Source organism: Mauremys mutica, chromosome 9, assembly GCF_020497125.1.
Source record: "Mauremys mutica isolate MM-2020 ecotype Southern chromosome 9, ASM2049712v1, whole genome shotgun sequence".
NCBI lineage: Eukaryota > Metazoa > Chordata > Testudines > Geoemydidae > Mauremys > Mauremys mutica.
Window position 1 is genome coordinate 56,294,504 of NC_059080.1, and position 22,218 is coordinate 56,316,721.

At 49.4% G+C, this 22,218-nt stretch overlaps 1 protein-coding gene across 4 annotated transcripts in view; it reads right to left on the reverse strand.

Moving 5' to 3' along the window:
• The window catches only part of STAG1 (stromal antigen 1), a 349,145-nt gene that overhangs the window by 170,457 nt on the left and 156,470 nt on the right, over nucleotides 1-22,218 (reverse strand). For all 4 annotated transcript variants that reach the window (XM_045030098.1, XM_045030097.1, XM_045030100.1 and 1 more), the window contains 2 exons: nucleotides 14,316-14,520; nucleotides 2,643-2,794 (listed from right to left, as the gene is read on the reverse strand). In XM_045030098.1, the coding sequence (XP_044886033.1) occupies nucleotides 2,643-2,794; nucleotides 14,316-14,520 (357 nt within the window). The remainder of the gene's footprint in view (nucleotides 1-2,642; nucleotides 2,795-14,315; nucleotides 14,521-22,218) is intronic.

Here is a 22,218-nt window from a genome sequence, read left to right on the forward strand (position 1 = left end):
GGACCAGATGGTATTCACCCAGGAGTTCTGAAGGAACTCAAATATAAAATTGCAGCGCTATTAACTGTAATATGTAACCTATCACTGAAACAAACCACTGTACCAGATACCTGGAAGGGAGCTAATGTAACACTTTTTTTTTTTTAAAGGGTTCCAAAGGCGATACAGGCAATTACAGGCTGATGAACGTAATTTCAGTACCAGGCAAAATGATAGAAACTATAGTAAAAACAGAATTATCAGACACACAAACACAATTTGTTGGGGAAGAGTCAACACCGCTTTTGTATAGGGAAAAGATGCATCACCAATCTATTAGAGTTCATTGAAGGTGTCAACAAAAACGTGGATAAGGGTGATACAGTGGATACAGTGTATTCAGATTTTCAGAAAACCTTTGACAGAGCTATAGGCTCTTAAGGAAACTAGGTAGTCATGGTATAAGAGGGAAGTTCTTCTCATGGATCAGTAACTGGATAAATGATAGGAAAAATAGGGGAGAAATAAATGGTCAGTTTTCTCAATGGAGAAACATAAATAGCCAGGTTTCCCAACGATCTGTAATGGGATCTTTGTTGTTCAACATATTCATAAATGATCTGGAAAAAGGAAGTGAACAGTGCAAAGAAGAGTTTGCAGATGATACATAATTATTTAAGATAGTTAAGTCCAAAGCTGACCGTGAAGAGTTATAGAGGGATCTCACAAAACAGGGTGACTGGGCAACAAAATGACATATGAAATTCTGCTTTGCACTTATAAATGTTATGCATACTGGAAAAAATAATCCCAACTACATATACTTACACAATGGGGGACTGTACCATGGGAAGCAGAGACTCTGAAAAAGATATAGGGATTGTGGTAGATAATCAGCTGAATAAGAGCTCCCAGTGAGATGCTGTGGCCAAAAAAGCAAATGTAATCCTTGGATGGATAAACAGGGGAATCTCAAGTAGTACTAGACAGTTTATTTTGCCTCTATTTTGGCACTGGTGTGACCATTGCTGGAATACTGTGTCCAGTTCTGGTGTCCACAATTCAAGAGAAGAGCCACAAGAATGATTAAAGGATTTGAAAACGTTCCTTACAACGATAGACACAAGGAGCTCAATCTATTTAACTTAACAAAGAGAAGTTTAAGGGGTGACTTGATTACAGCCTATAAGGATCTTCATAGGAACAGATATTTAATAATGGGCTCTTCAGTCTAGCAGAGAAAAGTATATCATCCTCCAATGGCTGGAAATTGAAATTAGACAAAATCTGACAGGAAATAAGGAGCAAATTTTTAATAGTGAGAGTAATTAACAATTGAACTTCGCAAGATTAGTAGTAGATTCTCCATCACAGAAAATTTTTAAATCAAGATTGGATGTTTTTCTGAGATATGCTGTAGGAATTATTTTGGAGAATTTCTATAGCCTATGTTATATAGGAGCTCAGACTAGATGATCATAATGGTCCCTTCTGACCTTCAAATCTATGAAAAGGGGTAAAAACATCACAGGAAAGCTGTATTTATCCCAAACCCAAGTAGTATAAATTAATGAAATTCAGATTAAAGATTACACTTCAAAAAAATCCAAAATATATGCACAGTTAAGGCCCCCAACCAACCTTAATTCAACTTAACTCTGCATTGTAGAGACATCGGGGGGGGGGGGGGATATTTTAAAACTAATGGGTTTTTTTAATCAATTTTATCTAATCTAAGACAACAAATACTAAAATGCCTTTATCATAATCATATAATTTTTCCATAGCATCACAACAGGGTACAGTTAAAGTTGTTTGGGTGACTCATCTGTGCACTTCTGGACATTATCATATTTTGATTTCTTTTAAGTGCAAACTTAACTCTGAATTTCCTGGGATCTAATACTTGATTTTTGGATAATTACATCATCCCCATAATGCTTTTTTCTCACCTAGTACCAGACTGGCATTTACCAAGTGACTAATATCCCCTTAGTTTGGTGTTCTTTCAAAGTAGATGCAAAAAGAAGTAATGTCACTCTCTGAGCTACAGTTGTGCTCGGGAAAGGGAGAAGCGGGCAATACAGTTGGATGGAGCACAGAATTCGCTTCAAAATCTCATTGTTCTATGATTAGCAGAAATCTGCATGCTATGCACAATTCTGGACTAATTTTCCGCCTGCCTCATCACGTACATTAATCTTAGAAAATAGCCATCATTCTAGATGTGCAGAAGAGCTAGTGCTTACAATCTTAGCTGTGTGTGTGAACCTAACACTTGACAATGTAGCCCTAAGTAATATGCTTGAGCACACAGAGAACTTCTTTGAAGGAACTCATCTCTTGCTTCCCAATATTGTGCTTGAACCACAAAACCAAACTCTCTCCCCAAGTACAGCACAAGAAAGCATGAATAATTTAAATTTCAAAATCTGTTCGGTGTACCTGATTGATTTGCTCCCCTTTCTGGAGAAGCGGTTGAATATAGACTAATTTGAAAATTTGCACTACAAACAGAAAACACACTCATATTTTCAAAATTATAAATACTATAAAAGGCTACATTTTTTTCAGGAAATAACTTGTGCATTAGATATTCTTTTACATGTTTTCAGGAGAGTGAATGATATAACTAGGAAAATAGCTTTGGTTCTTTGACTTACCTCTTTCCTTTTTTGAAGCAGCAGCTCCAATCTTTCATTAGCTCTCTTACCAATCATTTTGTTTCTCTCAGCTTCATACTGCCTCTGTGTATTATCCTGGTGAATACTCAGGTTTAAGGCAACATTCACAAGAGCAGTCATAAGCTTCATAGCTGTAAAGAGTGGAAGATAAAGGAAGGTTACTCACCTGTAACTGAAGCTCAAGCATATTGCCTCTGTAGATCCACACTCATGAGACTTGAGCAACCCTTGACACATGGATACAGAACCATCTGGAAAACAGTTCCCATCAAGGTCACACCCATCCCCCTCCCTGATCCAAACATTAGAACTGAGAGTATATAAGAAATTGTGGCCCCAACAACCCTCATAGTTCCTTCCCAAGTTTTCAGAGTAACATTCAAATTCCTTGTTGGGGAAGGAGAGCAAGTGAGTGTGGATCTGCAGAATCTATATACTTAGAGAAGTCCAGTTACTGGAAATAACTTTCCTTTCTCCATTGAAAATTGTCTATGTCGATCCTGACACACTAGGGAGAATGAATATGAGTAACAACTCTGTTCAAGAGAGCTGAAGTAAAGCCCTGCATGGGACTATTTTTTTAATCCCGCTCCCATCCCACCCCACAATACCCACTCCGGTATTGTTTCTTGCATTTTTATCCTGTTCCCACCCGCAAAAACCTTAAGATCTTGTAAATCCTGAAAGAGAGATTTCCCCCATGCTACTATAAAAAAAACCCACACCATCGGTTAATTTTATTTATTTGTATATATAAACGGAATTCAGACATAGTATTTACCACTAAAAGAACAAATCTTGCTTAAACCATGTAAAAAAATACTTTAACTCCTGTTATAATAGACATCAAATCCCTTTCAATCCCTCACTTAAATTTAAGTATTAAAACCTTTATTTAAAAAAAAAATTGCTTTACATTGCTGAAATTCTATTTATGACAAACTGACAGGAGATTTAGTGTTTTCCCGCAAAGGACCACAGTCTGGTTTTTTGCCCACCCAATCCCGCACACATCAAAATACTGCTGCCTGGAGGCTCACCTTCCAGGTATCTCCCTTCGTCTATCAGTGCCTGGAATTGCTCCTGGTGTTCTGGAGGGATCTTGTCCTTGAACTCTGCTAGCCTATTGTAGTTGTTAAAGTCATACTTGGCTAGCAGAGCCTGGAAATTGGCAATGTGAAACTGTAGGCCCGCAGAAGAATAGACTTTCCTGCACAGCAGGTCCAGTCTCTTAGATGTTTTGTCTGGAGGAGTGGACTTCTGTCGTTGCTGACCTGCTCATTCTGCAGCCACTTGGATAACAAGCGAGCTGGGGAATGGATGGGTGAATAAGAAATCTGCCCCCTTAGCTGGCACAAAGTATCTCCTCCTCACCCACATAAGTGTGGACGACATGTGGCTGGTATGTGCCAGACTGCCCACACAAGTTCCAGGATGGCCACCATGGATGACCCTTGGGGTTGGAGGATGTCCAGGAGTCAACACTGAGTCCTGAATCTCCTCCAATGGGATTCCCAGGTCTGCCGCTACCCTCTGCAACAAGTCCTGTATTGTCGGTGATCATCCGGTAGAGAGCACAGGAAAGGAATGACCACCTCATCTAGTGACGAGGATACGCCAGTCGGGACCGGTGGAGCTAGCAGCACCAGCTCAACATCCTCCTCTTCTTCATACACCAATGGTGCTAGTGGACGGTCAGTAGGACGCCTGATATAGTGTGTGCTATTTGTGGTAGGGATCCCAGGATCAGCCAAAAAGAGGGGTCCATCAGACACAGTACCGAGCCCCTTTTGGAGGGTCATATGCCAGAGGGGAGGGCAGTCCGGGTCATGGATCCAAGACTCTGGTGTTGCATCAAGGAAAAAGACTGGCCCAGCTCTGAGAACTCCTCAGATTCAGAAGACTGTTCGTACCAGAGGGCTGTGATGAGTCAGAGAGTTGGGCTTCTCCATCAGCAGCAGAAGGGGTTCATCCTTAGGAGTATGGATGTTGCAGGTGAGCAGAGGGCTGGAGAGAAGGAGACATTGCAGGGATGGGAGGATTAACTCCTCTGCTGTCAAGAATGTCTCTGAGCAGTCAGGGGTCCATGGAGCACCAATGGAGATGCTGAAGGGGCCTGGCAAGTGTCTGGTGGCCAACCTGTCTGGCAGGCGTGTGGGCAGCAGCAAAGTGGGTGGTGCATGTACCAGTGAGCATTCTGGTTGTGTGATGAGATCCCATCGGATCCCATTTGCGCCTGGCCTTACCTTCCACCTGGGGAATCCAGTGCAGCTGATTCTGTGAGCAACGTCTAATCCAACCCGGATCAGCTCGGGGAGGAAACGCTACACTTGGGAGCAGTCCACTGCAGGGACCTGCTCTTATGCCCATGAGTGTGTCTTCTGCTCTCATGTCGGGACTTGTCCTTAGCCTTCAGTACTGCTGGTTCCAAGGCATGTGTGGTGCTCAGAGGGGTGCTCACCGCCGGTGCTAGCTGTTATACAGGGGTTCTCCTGGGCCTGGATCCTAATGCACCCAGGGCCTCATTGCTTCCTCTATTAGATATCTGCAAAGGCAGAGCTCATGGGCTTCCCTGATCCAGGGCAGGAGGGACTTACAGATGGTGCAGTGTGCCACCATGTCTGCCTTGCCCAGGCAGTAGTGGCACCGCTGGTGTTCTTCACTCAGACAAGGAGCATGGGCAGGAAACACAGATTTTGAAGACCGGAATCCTGGCCATAGTCCCGGGAGGGTAGAGGGGAGAGGAAGGGAGGCAGTGAGAAGGAACTGAGGGGTGGTCGGTCAACCCCGCCCTTTATCGCCTGGGACAAAACCATGAGGCGGCACAAGGGCACATGCATGGCCCAACAGCTGCTACTACTTTCAAAATCTCCAGCTCTTGATGCATGGTGCATGCATATAACCCTCAGTGGATTCAAGAAGTAATAGCAAAAAAATTTTAAGTACATCAGAAGCAGGAAGCCTCCTAAACAACCAATGGGGCCACTGGACAATCAAGATACTAAAGAAGCATTCAAGGATGATAAGGCCATTGAGGAGAAACTAAATGAATTCTGAGGAACTTTCCCAGACTGAGGTGTTATTAGGGGTGGTATTGGAGCAAAATTGATAAACTAAACAGTAATAAGTCACCAGGACCAGATGGTATTCACCGAAGAGTTATGAAGGAACTCAAATGTGAAACTGCAGAATTACTGAGTGTGATGTGTAAGCTATCATTTAAATCAGCTTCTCTACCAGATGACTGGAGGATAGCTAATATGACACCAATTTTTTAAAAAGGCACCATAGGCGATCCCAGCAATTACAGGCCAGTAAGCCTAATTTCAGAACTGGGCAAACTGGTTGAAACTATAGTAAAGAACAGAATTATCAGACACATAGATGAACATGCTTTATTGGGGAAGAGTCAACATAGTTTTTGTAAAGGGCAATCATTCCTCACCAATCTACTAGAATCCTTTGAGGGGGTCAACAAGCATGTGGACAAGGGTGATCCAGTGGATATAGTGTACTTAGATTTTCAGAAGCCTTTTACAAGTCCCTCACCATAGGCTCTTAAGCAAAGTAAGCTGTCATGGGATAAAAGAGGAGGTCGTCTCATGGATCAGTAACAGGTTAAAAGATAGGAAACAAAGGGTAGGAATAAATGGTCAGTTTTCAGAATGGAGAAAAGTAAATAGTGGTGTCCCCTCGGGGTCTGTACTGGGACCAGTACAGTTCAACATATTCTTAAATTATTTGGAAAAAGGGATAAAAAGTGAGGTGGCAAAATTTGCAAATGATACAAAACTACTCATGATACTTAAGTCCAAAGCAGATTACGAAGAGTTACAAAGGAATCTCACACAACTGCGTGACTGAGCAACAAAATGGCAGATCAATTCAATGCTGATAAATGCAAAGTAATGCATATTGGAAAACATAATCCCAACTAAACATATAAAATGATGGGGTCTAAATTAGCTGTTACCACTCAAGAAAAAGATCTTGGAGTCATTGTGGATACTCCTCTGAAAACATCCACTCAATGTGCAGCGGCAGTCAAAAAGGCTAACAGAACATTGGGAAAGAACCGTTACTCACCTGTAGTAACTGTTGTTCTTCGAGATGTGTTGCTCCAATCCATTCCAGTTAGGTGTGCGCGCCGCGCGTGCACGGCTTCTCCGGAACTTTTTCCCTAGCAACCCCGGCGGGCCGGCTGGCGCCCCCTGGAGTGGCGCCGCCATGGCGCTAAATATATACCCCAGCCGGCCCGTCCGCTCCTCAGTTCCTTCTTGCCGGCTACTCCGACAGTGGGGAAGGAGGGCGGGTCTGGAATGGATTGGAGCAACACATCTCGAAGAACAACAGTTACTACAGGTGAGTAACCGTTCTTTCTTCTTCGAGTGATTGCTCCAATGCATTCCAGTTAGGTGATTCCCAAGCCTTACCTAGGCGGTGGGGTCGGAGTGAGACGTGGCGGAATGCAATACCGCAGAGCCGAAGGCTGCATCGTCTCTAGACTGCTGCACCAACGCGTAGTGGGAGGCGAAGGTGTGGACCGAAGACCAGGTGGCCGCTCTGCAGATGTCCTGGATGGGGACATGGTTCAGGAAGGCGGCTGACGAGGCGTGTGCCCTTGTAGAGTGAGCGGTGAGTCGGCATGGTGTCACGTGAGCAAGCTCGTAGCATGACCTGATGCATTGAGTCACCCAGGAGGAAATGCGCTGGGTAGAGACCGGTTCGCCCATGCGATCAGCGACTGCGATGAAGAGTTGGGTGGAACGCCGAAAGGACCTTGTCCGGTCGATGTAAAACGCCAGCGCCCGACGGACGTCGAGAGTGTGGAGCTGTTGCTCCCGGGACGAAGCATGGGGCTTCGGAAAGAAAACCGGGAGAAAGACGTCCTGATTAAGGTGGAAGGCCGAGACCACCTTTGGTAGGAAGGCCGGGTGAGGACGAAGCTGCACCTTATCAGCGTGAAAGACGGTGTAGGGGGGCCCACCGTCAACGCTCGGAGCTCCGAGACTCTCCTTGCAGACGTTATGGCAACCAGGAATGCCGTTTTATAGGAGAGGTAGAGGAGAGAACACGTGGCCATAGGCTCGAATGGCGGACACATGAGCCTGGCCAGGACGAGGTTCAAGTCCCAGGTCGGGGCAGGGCGACGTACTGGCGGGTACAAGCGGTCGAGGCCCTTCAGGAAGCGGGAGACCATCGGATTGGAAAAGATGGTTCGACCCTCCACCGACGGACGAAAGGCGGACAGTGATGCGAGGTGGACCCGCAAGGAGGAAACCGCCAGACCCTGTTCCTTAAGGTACCATAGGTAATCTAGGATGGTAGGGACAGGTACCACGAATGGGTTGAGCCCTTGCTGGTCACACCAGAGCGCGAACCTCTTCCATTTTGCCATGTAGGTGGTACGAGTGGAAGGCTTTCTGCTTTCAAGCAGGACTTGCTGCACCGCCGCCGAACAGCCCCTCTCTGCGTGGGTCAACCACGCAGGTACCAGGCTGTAAGATGGAGGGACTGCAGATTCGGATGGTGGAGTTTGCCGAAGTCCTGCGTGATGAGGTCCGGCCACAACGGGAGGGTGATGGGCTCCCGAACGGAGAGCTCGAGCAGCAGGGTGTACCAATGCTGCCTCGGCCAGGCTGGAGCCACGAGTATCATGGTGGCTCGATCCCTCCGAAGCTTCTGGAGCACTCTGTGCACGAGTGGAAACGGAGGGAAGGCATAGAGGAGGTGAGTCTGCCACGGATACAGGAAAGCATCCGACAGAGAGCCCGGCGAGTGCCCCCGGAACGAACAGAACTGGAGACACTTCCTGTTCGCCTTGGAGGCGAAGAGGTCGACCCGGGGAAACCCCCACCTCTGGAAGATCGTGAGAGCAACGTCGGGACGGAGGGACCACTCGTGGGAGAGAAACGACCTGCTGAGATGGTCGGCCAGCGTGTTCTGCACTCCCGGAAGAAAGGACGCTTCCAGGTGAATGGAGTGGGCCACGCAGAATTCCCACAGGAGGATCGCTTCCCTGCAGAGAGTTGACGAGCGGGCTCCGCCCTGCTTGTTCACGTAGAACATTGCTGTTGTGTTGTCCGTGAATACTGTCACACAGCGGCCTTGCAGCTTGGTCCGAAAGGTGTGACATGCAAAACGGATTGCTCGGAGCTCGCGGACATTGATGTGGAGTGTGAGCTCGCTTGCTGACCAGAGGCCTTGAGTGTGGAGGTCTCCCAGGTGAGCCCCCCATCCGAGCGCAGAGGCGTCCGTGGTCAACGTTGCCGATGGCCGGGGAGGGTGGAACGGAACTCCGGCGCACACGACCTCCGGGTCGAGCCACCAGCAGAGGGAGTCGAGAGCCGTCCTGTTGACTGTGACCACCATGTCGATGGCGTCGCGATGCGGGCGGTACACCGTCGCGAGCCAGGACTGAAACGGACGAAGGTGAAGTCGTGCGTATGCGGTGACGTATGTACACGATGCCATGTGGCCCAGGAGGCGGAGGCATGACCGCACCGTCGTGGTCGGGAAACTGACGAGGTCTCGGATGATGGAGACCATCGTCTGGTGTCGAGCGCGAGGGAGACAGGCTCTGGCCATCGTGGAGTCGAGGACCGCTCCAATGAATTCGACTCGCTGCGTTGGAATCAAAGTTGACTTCTCGGTGTTGACAAGAAGACCGAGGCGCCGAAAGAGGGCCAGGACCTCTATTATCTGACTCTCCACGAGCTGTCTGGACAGACCGCGAATCAGCCAGTCGTCCAGGTACGGGTATACGTGTATCTGGTTCCGTCGCAGTGCTGCGGCGACGACCGCCATGCATTTGGTGAATACTCTGGGGGCGGTCGAAAGGCCGAATGGCAACACGGCGAATTGGTAGTGGGCGTCGTTGGCCACAAACCGAAGGTAGCGCCGATGAGGGGGGTAAATAGCGACATGGAAGTAGGCATCCTTCATGTCGAGGGCCGCAAACCAGTCTCCCGGATCCAGGGAGGGAATGATGGTCCCCAAGGTGACCATGCGGAACTTGGGCTTGAGTAGGTATCTGTTCAGCCCGCGAAGGTCCAGGATAGGACGTAGCCCGCCTTTTGCCTTGGGGATGAGGAAATACCTGGAGTAAAATCCCCTGCCCCGCCTGGAGGGAGGCACCTCCTCTATGGCACCCACGCTCAACAGAGTCTGGACCTCTTGTAGGAGGACTTGCTCGTGAGAGGGGTCCCTGAAGAGGGACAGGGAAGGTGGGTGGGAAGGAGGTGGAGAAACAAACTGAAGACGGTATCCCGAGTGGACCGTGCTGAGCACCCAGCCGTCCGACGTTACTCGGGACCACTCCAAGAAAAAACGGGAGAGGCGGTTGTGAAATAAACGATGAGGATCCGTAGGGGAGAGTGATGTGCAGCCCTCGTGCGTCCCATCAAAAGGGTTGCTTCGCTGCCTGTGGGGCTTTGGAAGCGGCCTGGCCCCGGTTTCGGCGGTTGCCCGACGGGCGACGGCGATTTTGGGCCGGTCGCCGAGCCGGGTAGGGTCAGTACCGCGACTGATAGCGGGAGGGCTGCGGGCGGAAAGGTCTACGTTGCGTAACCGGCGTATGCATCCCGAGTGTCCGGATCGCCACCCGGCCGTCCTTGAGCGACTGGATCCGCGAATCCGTCTTCTCCGAAAACAATCCCTTGGTGTCAAAGGGCAAATCCTGGAGAGTAAACTGGACTTCTGGAGGCAGGGTGGAAGATTGGAGCCAGGCGATGCGCCGCATCGTGACCCCTGTTGCTAAGGTCCGTGCCCCTGAGTCCGCCGCGTCGAGGCCGGCTGTAATGGAGGAGCGAGAGGACCGCCTCCCTTCCTCCAACATTGTGGTGAAGTCCTGGCGGGATGTTGACGGCAGGAGGTCAGTGAACTTGGCCAGAGACGTGAGTATGTCGAACACGTATCTGGCCAGGAGGACCTGTTGGTTACCGATCCTCATCTGCAGGCCCCCTGCAGAATAGACCTTTCGGCCGAGAAGGTCCATCCGCCTTGCCTCTTTCGCCTTTGGGGCAGCGGCCGGCTGGCCGTTACGCTCCCTATCGTTAACGGACTGTACCACCAGGGAGTCCGGAGTTGGATGCACGTACAGGTACTCATAGCCCGATGGAGGGACTGAGTACTTCCTTTCCACTCCCCTGGCTGTGGGAGGCACGGAAGCGGGCGTTTGCCAAATGGTGGTGGCGTTTCGTTGGACCGTGCGCACAAAAGGTAACGCAACCCGGAGTGGCACGTCTGACCCCACCACGTTTGTGATGGGGTCCTCGTCCTCTTTTACTTCCTCTATAGGGAGGTCCATAGCCGTCGCCACACGGCGGAGTAAGTCTTGATGCGCCTTCGCATCAACGGGGGGCGGCTCCCTTGATGCCGCGCCGGCCACTGCCTCATCGGGAGAGGATGAGGAGGATAACTCCTGAACGACCTCAGCCGAAGAGGGGTCCACCGCGTGGTGGGCTGGGGGTTCGGAGGGGCACTCTGGCACCACCGGAACGGCTGGCGGTGGGGATGGCGGTGGTCGGGATATCGATGCCTCTGGGACTCTGCGGTGGGCCGCTGGAGGCCTCGGCGGAGCAGGCATAGCGTCCGACTCATATTGTGCCCATGGGACCCAAAAACCCCACTGCTGGGCCCCGCTAGGCTGGGCTGGCGGCGTTGGAGGCGGGAGCCCATAGGCTTCTGCGCCGGAGGCGACCGACTCAGGGCGGGAAGGCCAGGGAGGTGCCAAAGAGGGTCCAGGGCACACCGCCGGGGGATGCTCTTCCCCTCGGCGCTGGGAAGGCGACCTCGCTCGACGGTCTTCACGGTGCCGGGAGCTCGACCGGTGCCGGGAGCTCGACCGGTGCCGGGAGCTGCGCCGGTGCCGGGGGCTGGTCCGGTGCCGGGAGCTCGACCGGGAGTAAGATCTCCGATGCCGAGACCGACCATGATCACCGCGGTGCCGGGAGCTCGACCGGTGTCGGGAGCTCGACCGAGAGTGCGAACTGCGACGCCTGGAGCGTCCGCGGGAGTCTCGGTGCCGGGACTGAGACCGGCGGTGCCTAGCTGGTGGCGACCTCGATCTGGTGCGACGTCGGGAGTGCGACCGGTACCGCGAAACGGAGCGGTACCGGGACTTCGACCGACGAGGAGACTGCGATCGGTGCCGCGATGGGGTGCGGTGCCGGGAGCGCGATCGGCGGGACGGCAAGCTGTCGACGGTGCGGGAGCGAGACCGGGACCGTGACCGACGTCCACGCCTCGATTCCATGGAGGGTGGCCGGACCATTGCCGCCGGTTTTCCCCTGGAGACGACAGCCCGCGCCGGCGGTGCCGGGGGCCAGAGGCCTGGAGCCTCTATGAGCTGTATCAGCTCTCGCGCAGAGGCGAACGTCTCCGGCGTCGACGGCCGCCGAAGCTCGACCACGGACGGCACCGGGGAGCGAGGCGGCGCCGGACTCGACGGCCCTTGCGGCGCCGGAGTCACAGGTGCAATGCACTGTTTGTGCAGAGGCACCACAGGGGCTGCAGGCTGCGGAGTCGCCTTGGCGGAGTCCTGCACGCGCGCCTGAGCCAAAGCCTTCGCCAGTCTTTGCTTCCTGGCGGGCGAGAGGGAGCGGTGCCGAGTCTTCGCAGCCGCTTTCTTCGCCGGCGGTGCCGCAGTCGGTGCCGGCGGTGTGTCCTGCACGGGAGGAGGCCGCGGAGGCGGCGCGGGCGGTGCCGGTGGTTGGAGGGACTCCTCCATGAGGATCTGTTTTAAAGCGGCTATCTCGATCCTTGCGGGTCCGCGGCTTGAATTTTAAACAGATCTGGCACTTGTCAGTTCGGTGCCCTTCGCCTAAGCAGCGGAGACACGCGTCGTGCGGGTCTCCTACGGGCATCGGTTTCTGACACCCCGTGCAGGGCTTAAAGCCCGGTGCTTTGGGCATGAGCCCGCACCGGCTAAGGCAAAAAAAGGGGGAACCCCCCCTTTTTTAGCCTAACTAACTAACACTAACTATGCTAACTGAACAACTATAACTAACTATGCTAACTATGTACAACAATGAACTAGAGAAAGCTAGGGACGTGAAGAGCTATCAAGCACTCCACAGTTCCAACTGCCGTCACGGGCGGTAAGAAGGAACTGAGGAGCGGACGGGCCGGCTGGGGTATATATTTAGCGCCATGGCGGCGCCACTCCAGGGGGCGCCAGCCGGCCCGCCGGGGTTGCTAGGGAAAAAGTTCCGGAGAAGCCGTGCACGCGCGGCGCGCACACCTAACTGGAATGCATTGGAGCAATCACTCGAAGAAGAATCATTATAAAGGGATAGATAAGAAGACAAAAAATATAATATTTCCTCTATATAAATCCATGGTATGCCTACATCTTGAATAGTGTGTGCAGATGTGGTTGCCCCATCTCAAAAAAGATATACTGGAATTGGAAAAGGTACACAAAAGGGCATCAAAAATGATTAGGGGGATGGAACAGCTTCCATATGAAGAGAGATTAATAAGACTGGGACTTTTCAGCTTGGAAAAGAGACTACTAAGCAGGAATCTGATAGAGGTCTATAAAATCATGACTGGTTTGGAGAAAGTAAATAAGGATGTGTTATTTACTCCTTCTCATAACACAAGAACTAGGGGTCACTAAATGAAATTAATAGTCAGCAGGTTTAAAACAAACCAAAGGAAGTATTTCTTCACACAATGCACAGTCAACCTGTGGAACTCTTTTCCAGGGGATGTTTTGAAGGCCAAGACTATAACAGGATTCAAAAAAGAACTAGATAAATTCACGGAGGATAGGTCCATCAATGGCTATTAACCAGGGTGGTCAGGGATAGTGTCCCTAGCCTCTGTTTGCCAAAAGCTGAGAATGGGCGACAAGGGATGGAGCACTTGATGATTACCTGTTCTGTTCATTCCCTTTGGGGGACCTGGTATTGACCACTGTCGGAAGACAGGATACTGAGCTAGATGGACCTTTGGTCTGACCCAGTATGGCCGTTCTTATGTTCTTAATACAATAGGGACCATCACTCGAAGAAGAATTGAATGTTGTTCAGTGGTGTGTGTGAAATGACTTAATCTCAGCTCAGTCCTTTGTGGACAAGGGTCTATGTCAGAAAGCTGCCTTCACTGTAACTGGCAACCTTCAGAGACATGAAGTGAGCTTTTAAGACAGGTTCGTGGCACATTGCAGGGAAGCATCAGTAACAGTTTGCACTGCTACTGCCTGTACTGCATATGGCTGGTAGGTAAGCAGAGTTTCAGTTTTCGGACTGACAGTCAAGGATTTTTCTCAAGCAATACATTCATATAGAAAATAATGTTTTAAAACAAAGATGCCATAAGAATTGAAAAGCTATACAGTAGACTGTATAACTATAACCAACTACATTGAAAAATAACTCAATTGTCTATTAATATTTAACCATACTACTGAAGAATTCCTACTTTTTATATTATAGTTTAGTGTACATGTGTTTAATTAGGAAAACTGAACTTTAGTACAATTGAAATGTGTGATATTTAGAATCTGAGTGTGATTTTCAAAAGCCTCAGTATATGTCTTATTCTGCTTCCATTGAAGTCAATGGTAAAACTTCCTTTGAATTCAATGTGGAGACACTTAGGCCAATGAGTGTATGGAAAACTCCACCCTTTGTGCTTACTTACCAGCAAGTGTACTGGTATGCCTGAAAGCTCGGACCTGGGAATCCGACAAACCAGTCAGAAGAGAGATCACTGTATCCATCATATATTCATCATAAATGATGCTATACTGACACTGTCGAATCAGCACTCCAATGAACTCACAAAAGTTTGATCTAAATTTTTTCCATTGTGGCCCAGGCATGGTAAGCGGGTAATCACCACTGTCCTGAAAAAAGAGAAAACATTTATACTCTATATTACAAATGCTTCCATTCAATCCTATTTTATACACAGAATTTGTATTCTACAAAAAGGAAAACACACATGATTTTCTGTTGTGTATATGGATTTCCCTTTCTCTTAGGGCTGGATCCTGCACCACTGAAGCAACAGGAACTTTACTATTGACTGCACTGGGCACACAACTGGGTTCCTAGTCCCACTTTTCAGTCATTACATGGTGGAAGTGAGAGTGTGATACCTTCAGTTCAGTCAGTCTCCTCTCCCTTACTATTCTCCCAACCTCATCAACTCAGACATAGCTGCATTTTGATGGCACTGCACATACACAGTTTGTAAGTGCTTTGTTATCCTCCAGAGTGAAAGGAGTACATGTAAAATATAAACCCAGTGGCAGCTTTAACTACAGAGTAACTGCTGTCTCTCCATAATATCAGTGATTACGTATGCCATCAAAACAACCCTATGAAACTTGAATGTTTCAGAGTTATGATCAAAAGCCAGGCAATACCAAAATTAAAGTTTCTGTGGAGCTTTAAGTCTGCTTCCTTGTGCATATGCATTCTGATACAGCCTTTAATTTTGTGATCAAATGCTATTATTTCCTTAGGACTCCTCTCTCAGAGCAGACTGAAATGTGCAGTGTAAATAAGCAGATGTGAAACTCTTATTTTCAAATAACTTGTTAGTATTGAAAAAGAAAGCTGCACACGCTACAATTACTATCTGGCAGCCAACATTAAAATAATGCATTTTCTCTATACAAATCAAATATGCACACAAAAACCTAAAAGAAAATTATTAAGGGTCCAAAGTCAAGCAGATACAAGCTGTGAAATGCCAGAATTCCGGTCGCCTGTGCAACCTTAATTCACTCCCTCTCCCCCTGTACATACATTAAGATACAGTCTTTAATTACATGATCGCATACGATTTTTTCCACAAGACACTGCCTTATTCAGTGCACAGAATGGATGTTGACCATTTAATGAGCAACTATTCAATATTTTGTTTTCTTCTTATTATTAAGGCTCCTAGACTTTATTTGCTGCACAATATTCAAACCCTACTCTGAAGACAGAATTACTAATTTCCTCATGGACTTTTCTATGGTGATCATCACTAGAATATCCGAATGCTTCACAAACATTAATTAATTTAGCTTCACAACACCCTGTGAGATGAACTGATATTATCCCTATTTTACAGATGGAGAACTAAGACACAGGGAGATCAAGTTTCCATTAATTTTGAGTGCCTTATTTGAGATGACTAGGACCTGATTTTTAATAGTACTTGGCATTATACATAACACTTTATATGTTCAGAGCACAGCTCCATCGACTTTAATTGCAACTATGAATGCTCAGCTCTTTCGCAAATCAGACCCAAAAGCCTCAAGTTGGCCACCCAGAAAATGAGGTATGCACAATTAGTGACCACCTGTGAAAAGTTTGGTTTAACTGGCTTGCACAGCATCACATAAGGACTCCATGCCAGAGATAGAATCCAATTCCCTAGGGTACAATTCACATGTCTTAACCGTGAGACCATCCTTTCCTTTCCTGCAATCCCCTGGAGTCCATGTTCCCTGTATCATGTGATTGCTCATTTGTGCTCCCCAGCCTACAGTGGGTGCATTGCTGATGATAATCTTATCCAGGAAGGATGTAAAGAAAGGAACCCTATGAAGACATGACATAGGTCCATCCCCCATTGGGGGGGATGAAATTACCTTGTGGGGAACCATTAGCACGAGGTCCATGCCATGATGCTTGGGGGAATAAACCATCTGGAGCCACATGTGGAGGCAGCAAAGGTGGAGCTGTGAGAAAGCAGTGACGTATGTACATGAGTCCATGTGGCCAAGGAGGGACAGGCAAGGCCTGACCGGGACAGAAGGACTGTTGATTATGCAAGTTATGAGTTCTTGCAGTGTGTGGAACCTATCCCGTGGTAGGCAGAGTGCCCTGTTTGAGTCGATGGTGGTCCCTATAAAGTCTAGGGATTGTGTGGGGTCCAAGGTTGATTTTTCGACATTGACCTCGAGGGAGGAAGGGAGACCGAGGAACATGGAGGTTGAAACTTGGACTTCACATCTGGATCATGCCGCCAGGAGCCATTCATCAAAATATGGGAATACGAGGACACCATAACACCTGATGTAGGCTACCATGATGGAGAAAACCTTGGTGAAGACTCTGGGAATGGTGGTGAGTCCAAACAGAAGAATGCTGTACTGGAAATAGGGTAAGCCAACCATGAACCTCAGGAACTGTCTGTGGGCCAGATGGATGTCAATGTGAAAGCGTCTTGCATATCGAGAGGCAACCACATGCCTTTTTCTAGGATGGGATGACCGCTGCTAGTGTGACCATACAAAACTTGGACTTGCGAAACTGCAGGTCCAAAACTGGTCTCCATCCGCCTTTGTTCTTGGATATCAGGAAGTAAGCTGTGTCACGGAGTCCCCGGGCGATGCTCTGGAACAGCTCCCCACAAAGCCAGTAAGGACTTTGGGGAGCTTCCTCTCCCTTGGAGCAGACTGTCTTCAGGGCAAGAAGCTCACACGGCTTCACCTTCCTCGGTCTGACCTTGGAGCATTCAGCATCCTCTGCCCCTCTGTGCGCTTCCCACAGCGAGTGCGTCCAGGCGGGGTCCTGGGGAAACCAGAGGGTCCTGCACGCACCCCAACTTCACAGTCAGACGTGACTCTTAGCCAGCCAGTAAAACAGAGGTTTATTAGATGACAGGAACACAGTCTAAAACAGAGCTTGTAGGTACAGAGAACAGGACCCCTCAGTTGGGTCCATTCTGCGTCCCAGCGAGCCAGACAACCCCGTCTGCCCTCATTTCCCGTCCCCAGCCATCTCCAAACTGAAACCCCCTCCAGCCCTTCCTTTCTGGCCTTTGTCTTTTTCCCGGGCCAGGAGGTCACCTGATCCCTTTGTTTACCTTTAGCCATCCCCTTGCGGGGGGGGGGGGGGGGAAGGGCCCTGGCCATTTGTTGCCAGGAGACAGAGTGTTGACCATTTATGCACGCTGGAGACTTAAGAAACGCATAGGGGAAACTGAGGCACCCACACAGTATTCAGAGGAAACATTAAGAACAGTCCCACTTCATCACAAGCTGAATAGAACTTTTTCCACAGGAATGCACTCTATCACTCTTCATTGCAATAAGGCACTCATCTCTTGGGTGAAGATGCTGTCATGAGTGTGGTCCCTGAGGAGTGACCAGGGGGGCTGCGGATGAGGTAGTGTGATGAACTCAATCATATACCCATGGTGGATGACATTTAGCTCCCATTTATCCACTGTTATTGCACTTTAAGCTTAGGGGAAAAGGGAAGTGGGGAGGGTGGTCGCATGGTGGTAGGCAAGGTGGTTGGTGGCTCTTGAGAATATTCCAGAAATATATCTTTTAGCTGGGGGTTGCATCTATGTGGAGGAAGTCTGTGAAAGTGGTCCTGGGGGCCAGGATCTCTGTATCTTCTACTGCTTCTGTGGAGGCTCATAAGGTCTCTGGTGGAAAAACTGGGAGGACTTGTAGCATTGTGTGGGCAGCAGAACCTACTCTTCAGGGCAGGTGTATAAATATCCAGCAAATGCAGGGTAACTCTGGAATCCTTGAGGGTATGAAGTGAATCATCCACTTTCTGATTAAAAAGATGAGATTCATCAAAATGGAGGTCTTTGATGGTGTTCTGTACCTCCCTGCATAAACCAAGGGAGTGGAGCAATGACTCCCTCAACATAACTATGTTGAAAGACATAGACCTGCAAGATATATCCACCATTGACTGAAGCGTTGTTCTTGCCACCACTTTCCCTTCCTCCATGATCACCTAGACGTGAGCTCAGTCTTGCTGTGGAAGATTTTCAGTAAATTACTCGTTTGCTATAATTCAGGAAATCATATTTAGTTAGTAAAGCCTGATGGTTTGAAATCCTGAATTGAAGGCTGGCCAAGGAAAAGGCCTTGTGGCCTGAAAGGTCCAATTTCGTGTCCTCTTGTTACACAGTGTGAAAGGTGGGTGTTGCTGGACCACAAGTGAATTTGGGGGAGAGAGGGAAGGAAAAGAATTTCAGACCACTTAGCTGGAACCCCTATTTGGGGGCAGGCATGCCTGTGTATGCCCTACTCTCCTAGCTGGCTCGAGGATGGCATCATTGATTGGCAAAGCAGCTCTAGTTGGTGCAGATGAATGAAGGATATCCAGGAGTTTACGCTATGTATCCTGGATTTCCTCTATGGGGATGTGAAGCTCCTGCCACTCTACAGAGGAAGCCCTGGAATTTTCTGAAGTCATCTGGAGGCAAAGGGGATGCTGAGGTTACTGCCTCATCTGGTGAGGAAGATTAAAATCTCTCCAGTTCTGTGGCACCATTGGAACCGGGCTAAGAGGCTCCTCTTCCAGTATCATCTCTGAGCATCTATTCGAAGGCGCCCTTAATGGGGAGGCAGGTGAAGTTTCCCTTGAGGACTGGACAGGTTAGGTTTGGGGGGAGAGGGAGAGAGTATTGGGACAGGGCCCCCAACAGGGCCAGTATGCTGGATCTGGAGAATGTTGTGGTGGGCCCCATGGTGGATATGGAGGATATTGACACAATATAGATGGTCTTCTGGAGTACCTGTACTGGTGGTAGGAGATGGATGGTCCTTGCCCATCGCCCGACTTTTCCGAGGATGAAAACGTGGACTCTGGTTCCCTCAGAGATGTGGAGACCATTGGAACAGGAGGTGAGGGGTCTTGTAATGGTGATGTCATGAGTGGGAGAAACAGTCTCCCTAGAGGTGCAGATTCCCAGCAAACGTGGCAATCTTGGTTCTTCTAAGGTGAAGACATCTTGGTGTTGGAATGCTTTTCCTGATCTCCCTGGTGTTAAGGGTGCCCTCTCCTTACACAGCACTAGTGGCGGAACAGTGGACTTCCCCAGACTGGATGGATTCCACACTTTATGGGATGCTGATGTCTACAGTACCTGCAGTCTGGTAAGCGGGACCACCAGATCCCATTGCTTGGGGGACTTCATCTTGTGTTTATGTGCTTTAGAGCGCGTTCCCTCTCCGTGACTCAAAATCATGGAAGGAGCATCCCCTTTCTTCAGTTTCAAGGAAGATTTAATGCCACATTTATGGGCCTGCTTCCTTACCTCCCAACTAGGTCCCGGAGTGGGGTCCTGTAGCAGGGTGCTTACCCTGCTCCTGCCCTGAAGGGCTTAAAACAGCCCTGGGGGAAAGTTGTGGCTGGGAGCTACTAAGCTGGGCTGATTGGGAATTGGCTGCAGCTGGGCCACGCCCCAATCAGGCCACAGCAGGCCTGTATAAAGAAGCTGGGAGCCAGGATCTCAGGAGTCTCCCTCTGCCTGTAGAGGAAGAAGGACCTGGCTGCAGGGAGCTAAGGACAGAGTACCTGAGTGAAGCAGGGCTGGGGACAGGCTGAGGAGCTGGGGAGCTCCAGCCTGGAAAGCCCCAGGCTGCAGCCTAGCATAAGGCCACGGGGTACTAGGGGTTGCAGAGGACAGCCCAGGGGTAGGCCAAGGCAGCAGGTCCAAACCCAACCTTGCCAGTGATGAGCAAGGGCTCCCAGGGCACAGGGGCTAGACAATGACTGGCAGTAGCCGTATACTGAGACGAGGTGGGGATAGTGGGTGGGAGTTTCCCGGGGAGGGGAGACCCTGAGAGAAAGGGGTTACTGCCAAGGGGCAGCACCCCAGGTAAAAGGGAACCGGGTCCAGGGAGGGACATGGGGCCAGAGGACAGGCGGATCACCAGCCTGCAGAGAGTGCTCGAGCTGGAACGAGCCAATTCCCAGAAGTAACCAGCAGGAGGCGCTGCAGGGGTGAGTCCACTCGTCTACAGACCCATAGTCGACTGGTACCAGATCCAGACTCAGTAGCAGGAGGCATGCTCCTGGCTGTTCCAGGCCGATGTACAGAGTGGATCCCCTGGCCAGCTTGGGTCCGAGGGAGGCCTCATGGTGACTTCCATAAGGTGCTTCGGAAGAAAGAGAGCCCAGCCTTCTCAGGCATGCCTAGGGAAGTACTGACAGATACTGCACCTGGATGCAATGTGGGCTTCTCCCAAGCAGTAGAGGCAGCATTGATGTTTGCCACTGACCAAGAGTACCCTGCAACTCTCCGCAAAAGCACCTGGAATTGTCTGAAGTCACCAGGTGGGGAGCACTGCTTCATTTGGTGAAAAGGAAGGGAATCTTGCTAGTTCCAGTGGAACCACTGTGACTGGGCTAGAAAGTTCTTCCTCCACCATCAGATCCATGTCCCTGCTGGAATGATCCTTCAAGGGGGAAGCCGGTGACGGTTCTCTTGCGGATCGAGCATGCTGGAGGGGAGATATTGTGCCCAGGGTCCCCAATATGACCAACAGGCTGGATCCGCCTGAGATTGTGGGGGTCCCCATAGGATTGGATACCAGTGGCTCTGGAGTGGATGAAGAAGCAGTTGTTGCATGGACATACTGGTCTCTGTGATCGTGCACAGGAGTGGTATGGTAAGGGTGGTTCTTCCCCCAGTTCTAACTCATCAGAAGAGGAAAAGGCAGACTGATTCTAATGACAGTATTATTGGAGCCAACAGGAGAGTGTAGAACATAGGAGCAAAGGGTGAGGGACCCAGTATCATAGGCATGTCCCAGGGTGGGGATATGATCTCTTTGGAAGTGGAGGGACCTGATGGAGGGGGAGACTCTGGATCCAGCAAAGCAAAGATCTCTTGAGGTGCAGCCACAGCTCCAGATCTCTCTGGATCCCATTGTTTATGGGATCTTTTTCTCATGCCTGTGGGACTTGGAACATACTCTGTCTCCTTGGGCCAAGCTGTTGGAGGGAGTGTTCATCTTTGATTTGGAGGAAGGCTAAGTCCTATGCTTATGGGAGAGCTTCTTTATCTCCCGAGTAGGTCCTGCCATGGGATTGGTGGGGGTGGTTCAGTCAGCATCAGAGTTGGATGTAGTGGAAGGCGCACTCCTCCCTGAATCAGACCGATGTACAGAGGATGCACATCCATGATTGAAATATTTCCACCTCAAACTACTGAGCTACTTTCCTTCCTTCACAGGGACTGAGATAGCAGATACAATCTTAAAAAGTAGAAAGCACTGAGAGAAATACATATTGGAGCACTGAGGAAAACGACAGCAAAAGACCAAGAGAGAGCTCCAAAACAACCAGCAGAAAGTAAGTAGCACTGAAAGTCTGTGGTGACGCAAAACAACAACAACATTCACTAAACCTCTGACAAAATATGCCAACGTGCTGAAAAACATGCAAGAAGGGGCAAACAAATGGCAAAGTTCTGGCATTGAAAAATAAGCCTCTGAATACCATGAAACAACTAATAAAACATGGAAATACTCCAACGGGAAAAATGAAGTGGCTGCTGCAAGACGAGCTGCAGATGAATCACAGGGCTGAACAGGCCTTTACTCTCAGGATCAACAGACCCAGAGTGTTCAGTAAAGCATCACAGGCCAACAAAAACAATTACATTATTATGGATCTAAGTGAAAAGGCATGTCTAAAAGCAAGAAAGATATGACTGCATGATCAGCAAAGAGCCAAAGCAGCAGTCCCTGGTGTCAAGCTATAGTTACTTTGGGGACTTCCTTCACTGAATGAGATCAAGAAGAAACTCGTATGTTTCTAGAGACAGAAATAGTGAA